Source organism: Scleropages formosus, chromosome 2 (assembly GCF_900964775.1).
Source record: "Scleropages formosus chromosome 2, fSclFor1.1, whole genome shotgun sequence".
Taxonomy (NCBI): Eukaryota; Metazoa; Chordata; class Actinopteri; order Osteoglossiformes; family Osteoglossidae; genus Scleropages; species Scleropages formosus.
Genome location: NC_041807.1, coordinates 28,324,523 through 28,342,375, shown reverse-complemented (window position 1 = coordinate 28,342,375; position 17,853 = coordinate 28,324,523). Strand labels below are relative to the sequence as shown.

The window sequence follows — 17,853 nt, the reverse complement described above, 5'->3', positions numbered from 1 at the left end:
TGCGTAATTCTAAACAGGAAGTACAGACTGAAGTTCACCACCATTGTTTTCACTTCACTCAGAGGCACGTGACTTTAATTTAAGCTTCCCATTTGCGCGCACTGTTTACTGGACAAACTCGGGGATGTATGTCGTGCTCCAGTGCCTGAACAGGGGCCCCTCTGGAGCTTCAAAACATCGTTCAAGTGGATCTCAGAGGGCATCCAATGAGCAGCTGGTCCTCTTTTCTTCTGTATGGAATATGTATCTTGGCACAGGGAATCCACGTAAAGTCATTCTGTTTTCCCTCTGTGAAAACTGCTGACTTTCATAAAAAATATGATGTAGGGATTCCGTTGAAGGCACATAACTTGCTTTCGTAAAAGGAAAGGTATCTGTACCGGTTACGCTCATGCTGTGTATTTTCAACTAGGGCAAAACTAGGACCACATTTAAAGATGAATCCCCCCATTTTTCATAAGGCTGCAAATCAAAAACAAACTTTTCAGGGACACATGGCCACAAAATAAAAGATGTTGGTGGGGGGGAATCTGTAGTTACTTCCAGACAAAAGGAGGCAGCACACACATGAAGAGCAGCAAGCGCTGTGCAAAAAGGCTTTACATCATGTAAATACTGACAGCGGGAGGTTGTACCAAGTCCACCCCAACAGTAAAAGATTATAAACATCACGTCTACGTATGCATGACTTTTCTGGACCAAAGTAGTCAGTTTCATATAGGGGAGTTACATATTTATGTACTTCACGGCTGCTGTAGTTGCCCCAAATTGAGTCCGCAATATTGGTCACGATCAATTTTTCAACCAGTCAATACAATTATATAAAGTTGTTCATATTTCATGATTTGAAAATATTTCATGTCCAAAATCAGAAGTGGAAACACTAACATGTAAAACCAGAAAAGCCCAGTCCTAACAATTACAGAACAATGTTCCATCATTCTGTTCAAACCTTTAAAGAATGTATAGAAGTCAGAGTGCACCCTGGACTAAGTTTATATTGATTTTGCTGCCATCATTTTTTTTTTAAATGCCAAAAATATTTCAATGTTTAGCACAACTGCTAAGGTTGTACTGATGACCTAAGTTTGTTTCATAGGACTGAAATGATTTACTTTTTGTTCTTTTCAAAGTAAATTACTAATATACCTTCAGCATCTAAACATAATGAAGATGTCAATCAACAGTGAAAAATTCTCATCACCCAGATGGGTGACTGGGTAAACATCTGATTTAAACAAGATGTAACACTTCCTGAATTTGGCTTCCTAATTATACTACATCTCTAATGCTATCACTTCATTTTACTGCCTAGGAAATTAGTCTCATCAAGAAAATGAAAACTGTCCTTTTATTGGTCACTTTTTTTTTTTGGGGGGGGGGACCACCCACTGAAGTCAGGTTTTCTATAAAATCAGATATCCACAGTACATGAAAAAGTGTAATCCATTTGTATGTACTAATCTCCAAGTTTTAGTTGTCTATATAAATTGGTAGATTTCCAAAACTGGTGTACCGATTTCATCTGTGAAAAGTCAGATAAGTTACCAGATAAATCAAAAGCAGCCAATAAGCATTTCAATGTGAAATTCAGCTTGTATGATTGTCAGCTGGTTTTAAAAAAAAAAAAAAAAAAAAAAAAAAAAAAAAAAAAAAGTTACCACTGCTCCACTTCAATCAGTAACTAGTGAACACGATTAAGACAAGGTACAATTAACATTTATTAGACGGAGGGAAAAAACCTTAAAATATCAATTTAAAAGGTTTAACATTCCAACTGTTAAGTCATAGAACATAGGTTTAACAAGCTTAAGTGTTATGTGAGCTTGGATGTTACAGTATACCGCAAAGTGGAAAAACTCCACTTGTGTTGAAACTGGTTTACAAAAGGATCACAGGAGTGTGCAGTGGTGATGGGGCAGGGGGGTTAGACAAGCCTGAGTTTTATGGGGAAAATGTAGGCAGTCAACATTGGAGGGAGGAGGGTGTTGTCAGATTTCTTGAGGGCTAGAGTTGGAACATAGTCTGATTACAGAGTCACAAGCATCAAGCAAGTATCCCTTGCAGCCCACGCAAATGTCCTGAGTGTACCAGTCCCTCATGGCTCGGCAGTGCAGTGGGAGAGAGGACATGACTTGACATTCCAGAACCAGGGGAACCCTTTAAAAAGGTAGCATGCATGAAACTATTAACATGCATCCAATAGCTGCTAGCTCAAGTACATCCATCCCCTCACATGAAGTCCTACTCAAAGAAAAATACATGGGTAGTTGTAGTGAGTTAACCACACACAGGTGATTCCTAACAGAACTCCTGTCTATGTTATTGATTCAGAGCAGCAGTCAAAGTAAACATGGGATGAACACAAAATATTTAACTATGTACAGAAAGTTATGCTTAGCACTATGCAACATGAGAACATCCCATCATACTGAATCTCAGTATCAATCCAATCACAACTGAACCAGCAAGTTCAGTACAGTACTATTTAGCTCACACTTTTCTTGAAAGCAATTTAAGATTAGTGGTGTATTCATTTTTACAGTAGGGTAAGTTTTGCTGTAGCAATTCATATTTCATAACTTGCTCAAGTCCTAAAGCAAATAGTAGGATACTAACCTGGATCCTCAGTCCATTATAATAAACACCATGCAACTACAAAGTCAGTTACTCATAGTAACCACTGTGCCTCTGCTTTCACGGCTACAATTAAAGATGCAACATGAATATCTCTAACCTAGCAGGAACAAAGCCTTACTCTTGCAATCACATGAAGATCTAGCATCAAACATCTCAGTAAAACTACACAGAACATGCTTTGCAGACTTATGATAAATATTCAGCAGCCAAACCAATGGGATGGCATTAACCCTCATAGGAATGGGTTTAGTACTATTTTATTGATAGTGTCTACAGAGCCAGTAATGTGTACTGTTACAGTCTGTGCAAAGTGTGTTGTCTGCTCACCTGGAGTAGTCCCACGACCAGCGCTCTTTCCAGAACTGGCTCCTCCCTTGGTCATTATCCCTACTCAGCACAATCTTCTTGAAGAAACTCACAGGCAAGTTCATACACCCCTTGAAAGGTAATCTCATCTATGAACATAGATTTAAAGTAAACTGCAACTACTCTCTTCCTAGGAACTGGTGACAATTGATAAAAATATCTAAATCTGCCTTGGCTCCTATATCTGCCTTCTGGATATTACAATAGTGGAAGCAGAACAAGTCGTTAAACACTGGGGAAAGGAAGATACAACATACCTCAATGCAGCATTCTGGACATAGCACCCTGTAAGAAAAACAGCAGCCTTGTTGAAATAAACCTTTATGACCTACACTCACAAACCAGTTTACATACAAACAGGTTACATATTCTCAATATCATTCACACTTAGTGGTACTTTCACAACAACATTACTGACATTACTGTCATTACAAGAGGTATAGAAGAACCCCAGTGTCTCATTTGGAACTTGGAGTTGCAGAGGAATACTTTACTTGTTGCAAAGGAAGCATGAGTTATGCCAGGTGAAATACATACTCCTCTTTGAACAACAAGAGCATACCTGCAAAACAAGACCTCCATTTACAAAACGCCAACATTCTGCCAAAGAATATCTTCAAGAAATACAAGTCAATGGGGACTGAACTCACCCTCCAGTTTATAAATCCATCACAAGATATGATTTTCAAGGCTTTCATCTCCTCTTGGCGCTCCTTGATGAGTTCAGCAATAGTGAGTGGAACACATACATATCCATTGCTCTTCTCCTTTAAAATGAGAAGATTGTCAGGTCTGTTAAAGTTGTAGCTCAACAATGCAGGGTTCTAAGCCTTTAAACACTTGCCACATAAATACAGAAGGTGACAAAACCAGACCAACCGATTTAAGTCGGCCATTGTTAGTGAGCGAACGGGACCTTTGCTTTGATCTTGAGCAACGATAGCTGGGGTCCATTGGAGAGGATGCCAACACAGGGTAGAACTTCAGTTCCTGGTCCACTGAACTCCCCAGAAAATTAAATCAACTATAAACCAGTGAAAACGCAGTAATCATTCTACCACATTACTTTTAGCAGTACTAGGGAAAAATCCCAGACTTATTTAAAAGCATTTAATCTAGTAGTCAAGATGTATAAAGAAAAAAAGGCTGTCTTAAAGCCACAGGTACAGCACTGACTATCCTGTACCTGTAATGTTGCTGGTTGGATGTAGTTTTTCATCATGTAGATCTTCCTATGAGGCAAAGGAGAAGTTCTTTGACAGCGGTGGTGGGTTTTTTTTTTTTTAATAAAAAAAAAAAACAGGTCACCAATACACCTTACACCATATTCCAGGGAATTACAGCATTTTCACTACTTAAAGAAAACCACCACACATACACATCACTCCCTGCCAACTTTTTTGGAAACAAAACTCTTGCAACTGCTAATTTGGTCATGTCAAAGGCAGGCCTTACCTCACAGTCCACTTCCTGAAGTTCAGGTACTACACTTGGGTTCAGCAGGAAAGAGGTATCTTCAGAAGAGGAGTCTATATTGTCTACACTGACTGAAATATGGGAATAAACTGGTATTAACTAGTATAATACATGTAATTGGTACCCTAGTTTTCATCCAAAGTATTTTATACAATTGAATGTTTTCACTGAAGCAAATCAGAGGTGCAAGTGAAATACAAGAGGTAGGAAATCCCTTTAATACTAGGGTCCAAAACAGCTCCACAAGGTCCTCAAGCAGTTTTGTATTTGCTTAGCGTAAACCCAAACTACCATACCGATGTAATTAAGTGAACAGAATGTCACCTTGGCTGGATATGAAATTCCATGTAATGTTATATAGAAGAGTGGGTCTCAGTCATAAGAACCCTCCATATGCCATTTTGTAGCTGAACATAATGCTTGACTGAATAAATCCAAATCAAAAATATGCATTTTTAAACCAGATTCAAGTTTGCCATCTATTGAAGTTTATCTGAATTCAAGGAAATTGCTACAGTGGTAGTAGGAAAGTTTAGTATAGTGTTTCATAGGCAGAACTATAGTATTGAATTTTATTTGGAAGGATTGACAATTGATCATAGCTGTTTATACAGTGATCATTATTTCAGGTAAACATTGAGAACAAAAACCTTTGTTAATCTATCCCAAAATTATATCCCTGAAATAAAATCTAAAAACAAAGCCACAGCTAGTTTATATTTAAAAAAAAAAAAAAAAAAAAAAAAAAAAAAAAAACATAACATTGCATCAATAGTCTATTAAATTGTCAGGTACAACAAAACCCACCCTATACAGGGGCATAAAGGCCATGTACTCAGGGCACATGAAGGATTTGAAAATACCTTTACATGCCAACCTCCTTTTATGTGAAGAAAACAGCTTCTGTTGATCTACTGTACGGATTTCCTCCATCAGGAGTTCATGTATGCTAGCTTCTTCTTTGGGAAGAGTTTTCAGTTTTCGATGTGAGGCCTACACAGAAAGGGGGGGATGCATACCAAACTAACAGTATGTGGATTTAGAATATTGGAGTCAAGCCAACTGAATTAAGGCCATTTTTTCCAATCAATTACTCACAGGTCTTAGTTTGGGCCTTGAACGGACAAATTCCAGGAGAGAATTGTGAGGGTCTGTCCAGTTATGTCTATTGCTGACAGTCTGCCAAAGAAAAAACCAATACCACTGGATGGATTAGCTGGGGACATTAAGGGTTGTACATTCTTTGACACAAATACAAGAAGTGTCAGGCCCTCTGTTTCAAATCTTAAATACCAACATTTCTCTGACTTTAAATGTGTCATCCCCCACAAATCACTCCTCACAAAATCTGAAGTTGAGCCTTACAAGGTACCTAAATAAACCAGGGATGTAAAGGCACTTTAACACAACCAGGTAAAATTGGGCATATTTTAAAACACAATGAATTTTCTGGGCTTGAGTGGTCTTTTTCTAACTAAATGACAATTTAAGAAACCAATCTGAGCTATTGAGTACATTATGCTTCTAAACTGGGGTAAGGATGCATACTGAAATAAGAGGCTTGAGTTAAGCAAGTTCTTTTCTCCTATATCCTATACTAGGAATGACTAGAAAAATGGAGCAGAAACTAAGGTTGGAGGACCGTTCCCCACATTCTAACTGGATGGGGGTTGGAATTAATCCAAAAGAGCATCAGACAAGAATACCAATCCATTCCATCCAGAATGGACCCACAGTGCAGAGGAAACCAGTTTAGTTTACTTGCAAAGGGAACACTCAAACACAGGTGACCCCCAACCTCAACTTTGCGAAGCTTGAACCTCTGGAGCTGGATGTCCGCCAACAGCTGCTTGGAAGGGGAGTGCGCAACAGGTAGGGGAGCGCTCAGGTTCAGCCGATCCACACTGGGCCGAAGTTTCATACCTCGGCTTAGCTCTTCCACAAGGCGTTTCCACACAAACATCTGGAAAGGGTATGAGCACTGACTGTTAAACTCACTACTTGACTATGCTGAAAATCCTTTCATGACAATTCAGAATTTTTATTTGGGTTGGGGTGTCAGTTTCACTCACCCAATCAGTTGTTATTTGAACACTTCTTGTTTCCGGGTCCATAACAAACTTATGCAGAGTCTGCTGATTGGTAGATTTTTTTTTTTTTTTTTTAAAAATTGCATGCAAGAAAAACTAAACTTGTTTTTAAGTTTGTAAAAATCTAAAACAGTAACATTTACAATTATTCATTTAGCAGACGCTTTTCTCCAATGTGATATACATCTCATAGAAAATATGATTTGTGCATTACCTTAGAAGACATGCTACATAAAATTGGTAACATTAACTATATAAAATCAGAGAATTCCATCTCAGTTTGTATAGTTAGCACGAAGACAATGCATGGACCATGCATATTTCCCCTACAACAAGAATCAGACTACACAGCACTTCAGACTTACCAGGGAAGGGCTGTGTATTTCTACAAGCTGACAGCATTATCATGGAGGGGATTTGGACACATCCCCAATTAGATGTTCAAGGTTCAACTCACCTCTTTTGTATGCTGGATGGTGTGACGGTACTGACAAAGCTCTACAGTTTCTGAGAAGAGGGTGCAGCATACGTCTTTGTAGTGGCGCGGTGCCTGGTCCGGGTCATACAGTCGATCCCTGCAGATCTGATGGAAAGGGAACCTTCTACAGTCTTCAGGACTAGTGCTTACATCATTGCTACCATCTCTTTACTTCTAGCTTGCTACAGATACACAGGTCACACCTCAACCAAAGCTATAGTTCAAGATCCGACACACTGGAATTTCTACTTAAGTAGAAAGGCTTTCAGATAAAGGGAGATATGCACCTGGACTGCTGAACAACATTTGCAGCCTGAACTGCAGGAGCAAGGTGTACAAGGTTTTTTCCTGCAACATACCAATTGCCATCAAATGTCATTCTTACTGCAACTCCAAGGTTCAGCTGCAAAACAGGAGATTTCTCCACCACGCTCAGGCATGCGAGCAAACCTGTGCTCCAAATATGTAAGACTTGACAGCAATGGATGAGGACGATCAAGCGCATGGGTGTTAAATCCTATGAACTAGGTACTTCTCAGTGAAGGTGACTCGAATTTATACCTGGATGACTTCAGCAAGGGTGCTCACAGGCTGAAAGGACTCCATATTCTGGCTAAGGGTGACCTTGGTCATCTGACAGACCAGACCTTCAAGGCTCTCGTTCAGTTCCCGCTCCACGTCGTTTCTCAGACCCCAGTCCAGACAGGAGTAGATCAGTCGTCCAATAAAATCTACAACCTGCACAGGGAAATTTCCATCCTTAACAGAAGGCAGGGGAAGACATTTACATTTACTCATGTATCTGATGATTTTCTCCAAAGCAACTTACAACTAAATTTACCCATTTATACCACTTGGTAACTTTACTAGAGCAATTCAGGGTAAGTACCTTACACAAGGGTACTAAAGCTGGAGGTGGGATTTGTGTCCAAAGGCAGCAGCTCTAACCACTACACTTCTAGCTGTCCCCTCACCAATGATTGTCTTTAACAGCCAACCTATAACCTTATTTTGTTTCTAATTTCACCATTCCAGTCAGTTTCAATAACTACTTGTCCTGAGTAGGGTCATGAGAAGCCAGAGAGTCCATCCCAGAATCATCGGGCACAATGCACATCTTGGGGCTGTGAGAGGAAACCAGAGCAACCCCATACAGACAGACACAGGGAGAACAAGCCAACGCCACACAGACCAAGCGGGGATCAAACCCACATTCTTTCACACCACCAGGCCACTCATTTCAAGCACAGTGAAGCTGACAGAACCTTCCCCCCCCAGAAAATCTGAGCTACAAAGCACAGAAGAAGCAACTAAAAATTTTCAGGGTGCTGCAGTCATAAGCCTGTTTAAATTTTAAAGTCACAAAAAAAAAATTGAGTGGATTTGACTTACCTTGTCTTCTGTGTCACAGGTAAAACAATCATCTGGAAGGAGAAGTTCACAACAAGAAGAATTAAAAGACAACATATTTGAATCTACAGTGAGTCAGTGAACTAAAACTCACTGGTCTTGGCTTCCTCGCAGCATGTTTTTCCACATTAAAAAGGAAAAAAGAAATTTAAAAATGGAAAAACCCCCCCTAAGAACACCATCCCAGCAGATTATTAAACGCATCACACCTATCGTGTCGTCTTCCAATCTGAGGCTGATGCTGCCATCGTGCGAGAGGACGACGGCCTGGGCGCCACGGAGCCGGAGAACCCTGCGCCTTCCCGCCTGCACATGCACGCCACCGGGCCCTTCGGAGAGCAGCGCGGCCAGCTGGTAGCACAGCGCCCAGGCCTGCTCCTCCGTGACGGGCTCGCCCTGCAGCTCCAGGATCTCGCCGAGGCGGAGCTCAACGCTGGAGCTCGCAGCCGAAAGCGCCTCCATTTCACCAGCGGGCTCCATGCGAGCACCTGTGTCTCGCTGGTTAAATCTCCATGGCGCTCGAGAAGTTTCTAACTCTCGATTAAAGCCCAAACGCTGTAGTGCAAGTGAATTAGTAAGAATCGAACACAACACAAGAAGGTTCTATATAGCACGTAAAGGCAGACGAGCGAGCGCAGAAAATAACTGCTTATTTCTCACTTTCGGAGCAGAAGCGCCACGCTAAGTTAGAGGGCCAAAGGTACGGAACCATGAGGGGATAAATAAAAGTTTAACGATGTTTGGAGCGATAGCATCCGTCTAAGGAAGGAATGGACACGTCGTCCCCTAATTATCTTAACCGTTATCACCTGGCTGGTTAGATTAAACATGTCACTCATCTCTTTACGATGGCTGTTTATTATACGAGACAGACCGAGTTATGTTTAATCTTCCACAAAAAATGCTCAGGACACACGGTTTACTTAGTTTATTACGCTGCAATTTATAGATTTTATAACACTAGTTTTTTACGTTGCGAAATTATAGAATTTAACCTGACGTGTTTTATTAGCTGCTCTGTGTGGACTAACATGTTGTATTTGATGTCTGTTTTCCCGCGCGAACCGTTGGTACCTTTGGGTTGTTGGAGTTCTGTTCCTGAACAGTTTGTTTTAAAAAAATAATTCCTTTCTCAGTAAATGGGGCTTTAAGATCTTTGGGCTCTGAAGAAAATACTATGGGAAAACTAGATTACTGACTTCTTCCAAGTTGCTCTTGCCTTTTTCAGGTCTAAAAAAAACTGCAGCATCTCTTTTTGTGAAACGCTGTTAGTTATGGATTTAATATGTTGCTTGACACAGCAAGTCTGATGCGAGGAATGTGTTTACAGGTAGATGGATACCAATCAATGGAAGAGAGAAAAACAAAACTGTTTTGGACAAATGAAGTCATTTGTTCACAAGTGAAAGCAACTGATACCACAAGTTTACTGTGAAAATGTTAAATTTACCTGACTTGTTTCTCCAAAGCCACATACAACATTTAGCTACCTTATTTACTGAATACATATAAACTCCACTTATAATATCTTCTTTAGTTTTGTCTTCGCCAAATCACACTCACCTGGACTCTGGACTCGAAAAATATCCTATTTAGGCAGTTACATAAAATGTTACAGGGGAAGAAATCACAGGCTAGGATCTGTGAGGCACCACTGTGTCTCAGAATGCACGGAACTAGTGTTATTCTAACTCTGTTAACCTTTGTATCACAAATCACATCACTCATTCTGCAAAATTTTTAGGTTTATGAATAAAGACAGAGTATCAACTCACACACACATTGACTGAAGCCGCTTGTCCCAAGCAGGGTCGGGGCGAGCCAGAGCCTAGCCCGGCAGCACAGGCCTGGGGGGGAGGGGACACACCCAGAGCAGGACGCCCCAAGCAGGACTCGAACCCCAGACCCATCAGAGAGCAGGACCCAGCCAAACCTGCTGCACCGCTGCACCGCAGCACCCACCCCCATATCGTAATCCTATAGAAATGTTGTGGAAGGACCTGAAGTGGACAGTTCATGTGAGGAAGCCCACCAACATCTCTGAGTTTAAGCTCTTCTGTAAGGAGGAATAGGCTGAAATTCCTCCAAGCAAATGTCCAGGACTGATCAACAGTTACTGGAAACATTTAGCTGCTGCTGCACAAAGGGGTCACACTTGTTGTTAAAAGCAAACATTCACAAACATTGGATCATTTTCCTCAAGAAATAAATGAACAAGTATAATGTTTTTGTCTCGTTTGTTTAACTGGGTTCTCTTTATTGAGTTTCAGGACTTGTGTGAAAATCTGATGATGTTTTATGCCATATTCATGCCGAAATAGGGAAAATTCTAAAGGGTTCACAAACTTTCAAGCACCACTGTAGCTCCACAGTAATGATCACATTAATTTTACATGCTTGGTCAAGCAGCATTGCATCTCAGTACAACAGAGTAAATAATCCATGGAGCATTTAGCAGACCGCACATGAGCTTGAAGAGATAGGTCACATTTCATACGGAAGGTTATTAAGATGTTACTGTTGTGCACCACACAAACTCCTAAATTATGAAAATGAAATGAAAATCTCCCATGTTCATAGGGATAAGTTTGTTAAGCAAAATGTAGTTTTCCAATTTTGTGATTAAATAACATAAGTAACAACAAAATTTATTCAGCCTCTCTGAAGGGAGGGCACAGTGGGTTTGAGCAGTGCCCGCTGTGTGGTGGGTCTGGTGTTTGAGTCCTGCTTGGGGTGCCTTGCGTCAGACTGGCATCCCGTCCTGGGTGTGTCCCTCCCCCCCTCGTCCTTGCACCCTGTGTTGCCGGGTTAGGCTCCGGATTGCCGCAACCCTTGCTTGGGACAAGCGGTTATAGACATTGGTTGATTGGTTGGTTAACCTCTCTGAAAGACTCACGTCGCAAAAGGCAACAAACTGCTGGGGCAGAATTTCTCCATGAATTTCTCTGTACATGATTATTTCCCCCATTTAAAAATGACATAACTAAGAAATGTTGAAAAATTGTTACCATTTGCGTAACTTTTACAATTAACAGGTCAACAAGAGATAGATCCTTTTGATTTAGTTTGCTTAGCCAGTGTCAGACTTGTACCAGTGTTTGCATCTGTAAAAACAGAAAGTTGCTAATTCAGTCAAATGAAATGGTTTAATTTTTGTAGATGATTTTGTAGCTATTGTTAGTTTTTGCATGTGCGCAGTGTTTTTTAAACCCTCTGAGGCAACTTTTTGGGAAGGGTGTTACTATATACAAACCTGAAATTGTGTTTTACTCAGTACTCTGAGCAGGAAACATGTAAACAGAAGCAAGAAATTAATTTATAATTAACCAAAAAAGTTGATATTGTTGATCCATTTAGCTCTTTAACTCAGTTTGAGCTTTCTACATGTACTGCCTTGCATTGAGAGCATTCAGGTACTAGCTTGGTACTGGCCAGGTACTAGTGAAGAATTTCAGGTATTGCTGGGCAAAGCATTAGAAGGGGCAAGTCACGTTCATCTGTAGTGGAAGAACATCCTAGTTTCCACTCCTTTCGGCTGTGTCAAAGGTGGTATAATGGCTGCTGTAATGTAGTAGTGTAAAGGCTGCTGGTGGTGCAATGATGTGGAGAATGTTGATGACACATCATGTCTTATCATTGTTGCTGGCCAGGTGCATCCCTTTCTGGCCACTATCTGCCCTTTTTGAAATGGATCCTTCCAGCAGGATAATATGCCGTGTCACAAAGCAAACATCACCTCAAGGTGGTTCCAAGTGGCCTACACAGTCCTCAGATCTCAACCCAATAGAGCACCTTTTTAATGAGGTGGAACAGGGGATTTGCAGCATGATTGTGTGGCAGAAAAATCTGCAAGAACTATGTGATGCTTGTGACTTAACATGGACCAAAATCCATAAGGAATGTTTCCAGCACTTTGCTGAATCCATACCTCAAAGTGTAAAGGCTGTTCTGCAGGCAAAAGGGGGACCTTCCCAGTGTAAGGTCATTGTATTTATTAAAGTTGCCACTGAGAGTATAACATACCTTTCCCTGTGGTGGTGGTGGTGGTGGGAACAGTAGTGGAGTGAGAAGCAGTACCTCGCCAAGCGCTGCAAGACCTTGATCCTTTAACATTCACTGGAGCCTCTGGAGCCTTTAGTCTTTTGCAGGGCACCCTTCAGATCCCTTAAACACACCAGTCTCAGTAAGAGTGGGTGAAGAGAAGAAGGCTTGACCATCAGTAAGTACAAATACTTTAGGGCAGTTTGTACACTCTGCAGCTGAAGCTTTTTATCCTTTATCTTCTTCCTCTTATTTAAATCACAATTTTTTTTTACCAATTTTCAATCCTGCTTAACATTTTTGTAAAATATCTGCTTGATGTTTTTTCTACCTAACTAGCATATCTGTGTATTTTCTAGCTCTCCATCTTTGCACAACAGTAGTAAAAATTGTAGGTCTAATGTTTATTTTTAAGTTTTTAAAAGTGGAAAGTGTCAGTAGTAGTGGAAAAGCAACAGTGATCTACTGTATAGCTGAGCAATTTTCTGTACAAAATCAATGTTTCAAATACACACCATATGTATAAAAATCTTGAGAACAAGTCCATAGGAAAAACCATTAAATATTCAACTGATTAGATGGAATAATTCCCAAAGTTCATCCATTATCGAAAAACAAAAAAATTAGATGCTTTTTATTCTACTTTAAGTGGCAAAATATTACTATATGTACTACATGGTATCTGCACTCAAGTCTGTAAAGCCTAATTTCAAAAGTTTTTTTAAATCGTTTCACCCCTGAACCTTCCTACTTAACGGGACCCATTTTTTAAAACCACCATGTTTTGTGGTGCACATTTTAGTAAGCAGCCAAAATCTATTCGAAGAGCAACATTTTTCCTTTCTTAAAGGTTTTCTGCTAACCCAGCGATTCAGCATATCTGGAGTTATTCAGAATAAAATGTAACTTGTTTTATAGCAGAAATTGTACCCCCCACCAATATAGAGACTTTGTGATCACAAGACAAACAAATCATTTACATTCCACAGATGCTAAGGTAATTGTGCAGTTCCTCCAGATAAAAATATCTGCAAGACTTCTCGTCATCCAAATTACTTCTGATGCTTCAAACATCTGTATTCTAGATATTATACAACAGACTCACGACAACAAGTAAGTTTTAAGTGCCATTAAATATTAACAGAACACTTAAAAATATATCATTCAGAAATCAGTTTTTTACAATACCTAAGCCCTGTTCAGTTAGAGTAGTTGATCCAAGATGAGGGAAGAATATATTTGGTTAATATACCTCCAGTTCCATCATGTTTCCATAAAAGTATTAGCTGTGGATCATGTAAACTTTGATAACATACCAACATGCCTACTACAGCATATGCAATTTCAGCTGACCTTTGCCTGAGGAGCTTAGGAGGAATCATCTACATTTTTTAATTAGTTTACATTTCAAGTTATTCATTTATCAGCTGCTTTTCTCCAAAGGCCAGCTGTGATTGTTAATGTGTCATTTGTTTTTGTGGCTGAGCAGTCTGATGCTGTTGTTATTGTGTAACCTGCCGCTACTTAGGATGTGTTATCTGCAGTTGTGATTGCATCTGTTGATGTACCATCTGTTGTTGCATTTGCAACTTTCCCTGTGCCATCCGCTGATGTTGGGCCGTTTGCTGCTGCTGCTGTTGATGCATATCCTGCTGCTGTTTGAACTAGAGTGGCTGCATTGCACACCTGGGGACGCCATCATCCGACCTGACATTAGCCAAAGATCACTTTAGGCCTCAAACTCTTGCTTGTTATCCTGCTGACTGGCAATCATCTGACTGGCAGCCAATGGATCAATCATAGTATTCTGCTGGTATTGCAGCAGAATATTATGACTGGTGTTCTTGATTGCACATAGATTAAATTTTATAAACATCAGAGACAGAGAACCATAATCTTCTTACAGTAGTAGTAGACTCCTCTGATCAGTGATAGGCTGACCAAATTTTTAAAAAAGAGCTACAGCACTTGTTTTTCAGCTAATGTTTTGCTTGAATTATAATATTCATCCCTACAGTAAATATTGCATTGAGATGCTTATAAAACTATCTTAAGAACATCACAGCAGATTAAAGAAAAAACATTTAAACACAGTTGTTTTAGCAACCATCTACAGCATCGCATCCAGCTTGGTTTTCAAGATTCCAGCTGAATTCACACTAAAATATGGGTAACTGGTAGAGGTTAGTTACGCCAACCTGTGCTCTTCAAGCATCTCTGTCCTGACGCAGTCTCTCCAGCTGCCCCCAGGTATGGCTCACCCTCTTGGCATCTGTCTCCAGGTCACGGCAGCAAGTGTTTTTTGGATGGCCTCTTTTCTTCTTCCCCTGGTGGTTCCATGTGAGGGATTGTCTAGTAATGCTAGAAATTTGTCTGCGAAGGGCATGGCCTATCCAACTCCAACATTGTTGGAGAATCTCTTGATCAATTGGTAGAGGTACGTAGAGGTACGTAGAGGTAAAGGGACAATATGCCTTTATGGGATTGGCTGGGTCCCACTTTCTGGTGGGTCAGGGGTCTGAGTCTTGCTTGGGGTGCCTTACAACGGACTAGCATCCCATCCTGGGTGTGGCCCTTCTCCCTCCAGCCTTACGCCCTGTGTTGCCGGGTTAGGCTCCAGCTCGCCGCGACCCCGCTTGGGACAAGCGGTTTCAGCCGACGTGTATGATGCTCTTGGGACGTGCATAAAGGCAGGTTATGTGTTAGAAGGCAATGTCTTTTTTATTTTTGCAATTTAAGTCATCATTTTTGTTAGTTAAGTATTAAAAAAGGTAATGGAATCAGTGCTACACTAGGATGCACTGACATCACGTGGTGGGGTATAGCTTATCCTGTCTTGTGCCGTTTACAGGGTAGGCTGGAGACATTGCAACACTCCGCTGACCAAAATGTACTTGATAATGGATGATTTGAAGTGTTACACACATTTTTTTTTTTTATTAAGTACAGCTTTGAAGTTTTTACAGAACCTAAGTCATGAAAACCAGATGGACATATGTATTATTCAGCTTTCATCTACTGCATCATTTTTACATGGTAAAAATGATTTTCAGTGTGCAAACAAATCAAGTTTCAAACAGCCTTCCAGTCCCATTGTATTTGTAACTTAAGGATCCAGTGTAATTCAATAAAAAGTGTCCCACTGATTCATACCCAGTTGCAATATGTTAAGTATGCTTTTAAAGATAAGTTTCTCATGGACATCATCACCCATGTACCCCTGGAAGGCAACGAAGCTGGCGGACTTTTTTTCTTTGTGCAAAGACTGTTCCATTCAGTATGAACCCTTAGGGCTTCAAGCCATTCAGCTGCCAGTGCTGGACTGTGCTGCATGTCATTGGTGCTGAGGAGCCTCATTCCCTCAAGTGCGCCATGCGCAATCTGTTCATCTGCAATAAATTATGGTACATACACATTATGTAAGATTAGCTCTGTGAAGTATGAGAATAATAATAAGTTCTTACAATTCTTCCTGTCTGTCTCAGTCTTCAAATCCAAACTAAAGACTTACATGTTCACTTGTGTATGTCTCCACTTGGCTGTGTTTCAGTTTTTCCCACCTGTGTATCAAAACGTATTAAACTTATTTAAGTTATAAGTTACTAACAATTTCTTCTTGTTGAGGATTGTTTCCCTACAATAAAATCTGAGGAGGCTGGCCGGCTGTTACAGAAGCACCCCATGCTGACTGAAGATGATGACCAACTACCATGATGGACAAGATGTACCTTGCTGAACTGGGGAATCAAGCTACCATACAGCAACAAAGCCATTATTACCTGTAAACTAACTTAGAAATCTTATTTAATCTAGAATGCCCAGGACGGGTGGGCTCCCACTGGCGCTTGGACCCCCAGAGGTTTTTTTCTCCCTCACCTTTCAGTTGGGAGTTTTTTGTTCCTTTCCTTCATGGCCAGTAGGCATACTTACAGCTTTATAAAAGCATTGATGATGTATTACGCTAGCCTGTAGTCAACTGTTTTCTTTGTTTCCTTGTCTGATGTATTTGTTTCTCTGCCCTATGCCTATGCTCAAGTGTGCTGTGTCACTGTGTGGGAAGAGTGCTTTATTTAAAAAAAACAAAAAAAAAACCAATTGAATTTCTGATGACAGAGTTTCATGTTTGAATTGATTTTTTTTATTATCAATCATTCTTTTCATTTCACTAAATTTAAGAATCACTTTGACAGTTTGCTTATAGTCTTGAACTATGGTTAATTTCTCACAGCAAGGTCTTGCACCTTACTACCTTATAGTATCGTAATCCATTTAATTACTTAAATTTATCAATAAAATATATCTCACAGGGCAATAAAATTGACAAAACTTGTGTGCATTTTTCAGCTTTGCTTCTTTTTTTTTTTTTAATTTTGTACTGCACTAAAAACAAACTTGATAACACACCGCATAAGAGATCCAGATTTAGCTTTCCAAAGGACTTCATAATTAAAAATTCCAGCCCTTCCACAGTCTACTTTCAGCTACTCGGCCGGGACATGAAAATGCACACTGTCATTTAACGGAGATTAAGGAGCATTCAAAATTTTCTCTCCAAGGGGTTTACAAAACAATCTCAAAAACAAATCTACCAAGGAGGAATCCCCATAGCAGATACTAAAAACAGCAAATATTGAGGATAAGGACATTTCTTATCTTTCATACACAGCTTTACAGAACAAGCAAATATTTGATTTATACAGGACACTGCATCTTCTCATTACATTTTAACAGCCGCTGGGCTTAAATCTTAAATTGCTGTTGTCTTTGGAAATGTCACTTCCTAATACACAAAGTAGTACAGTGTGGATTTGGAGGCTTGCGACTGTTAAATATGGAGATTTGCATAAGAAACGTGTAATTATAAAAGTACAGTATGTTAAATATTAAATTGTACACATGCTCTAGCAAAAATAATCTCATTTAAACATGTCATTTTTCCTGAATTGTCAATTGACCGGCTTATAACGAATACTAAGCATAACTTAAACAGTGCAGTCCAGACTTTTTGTTTTTAAGCTGTACCTCACTGTTAACTTAATACAAACACGCTTTCCAGTAAAACACAAAGAGGTCCCGATTGGAACCAAGCAAGAATGACAATCATATCACCCAAGCATACAAAAATTATTTTTAAAATATTCAGCAAAAAACATCACAATAAGTCCCCAAAGCAGACATAAACAAACAGTAAGCAGAAACAACAGGTCCTGATCGCAACCAATCATCATTTTTACCAGCATAACTAATACAATACTACTTAATTTTGTCTGAATTGCATCAACCAAGTGTTATATTTAAGCTTTAAACGTCCAACTCCCCCACAATTCTGTGACATAGGCCTTTTGCCTCATT

General features: G+C 39.9%; 1 protein-coding gene across 2 annotated transcripts; it reads right to left on the bottom strand.

The window, feature by feature from the left end:
* Positions 1–1,822: 1,822 nt before the first annotated feature.
* LOC108936924 (protein spire homolog 1) lies at positions 1,823–9,038 on the bottom strand. 2 transcript variants are annotated; one of them, XM_029249812.1, is made up of 16 exons: positions 8,670–9,038; positions 8,443–8,474; positions 7,612–7,788; positions 7,030–7,155; positions 6,555–6,617; positions 6,281–6,445; positions 5,581–5,661; positions 5,346–5,475; positions 4,462–4,553; positions 4,193–4,238; positions 3,886–4,004; positions 3,657–3,773; positions 3,501–3,568; positions 3,264–3,291; positions 2,968–3,095; positions 1,823–2,160 (listed from the first exon to the last, which is right to left on the bottom strand). In XM_029249812.1, the coding sequence occupies exons 1-16, from the start codon at positions 8,938–8,940 to the stop codon at positions 1,992–1,994; spliced, it is 1,812 nt and encodes a 603-aa protein (XP_029105645.1). In that variant the 5' UTR covers positions 8,941–9,038; the 3' UTR covers positions 1,823–1,991. The 2 variants fall into 2 exon arrangements, with proteins under 2 accessions (XP_029105645.1, XP_029105646.1); XM_029249813.1 differs by having other exon boundaries at positions 6,555–6,614.
* Between the last annotated feature and the right edge of the window lie 8,815 nt (positions 9,039–17,853).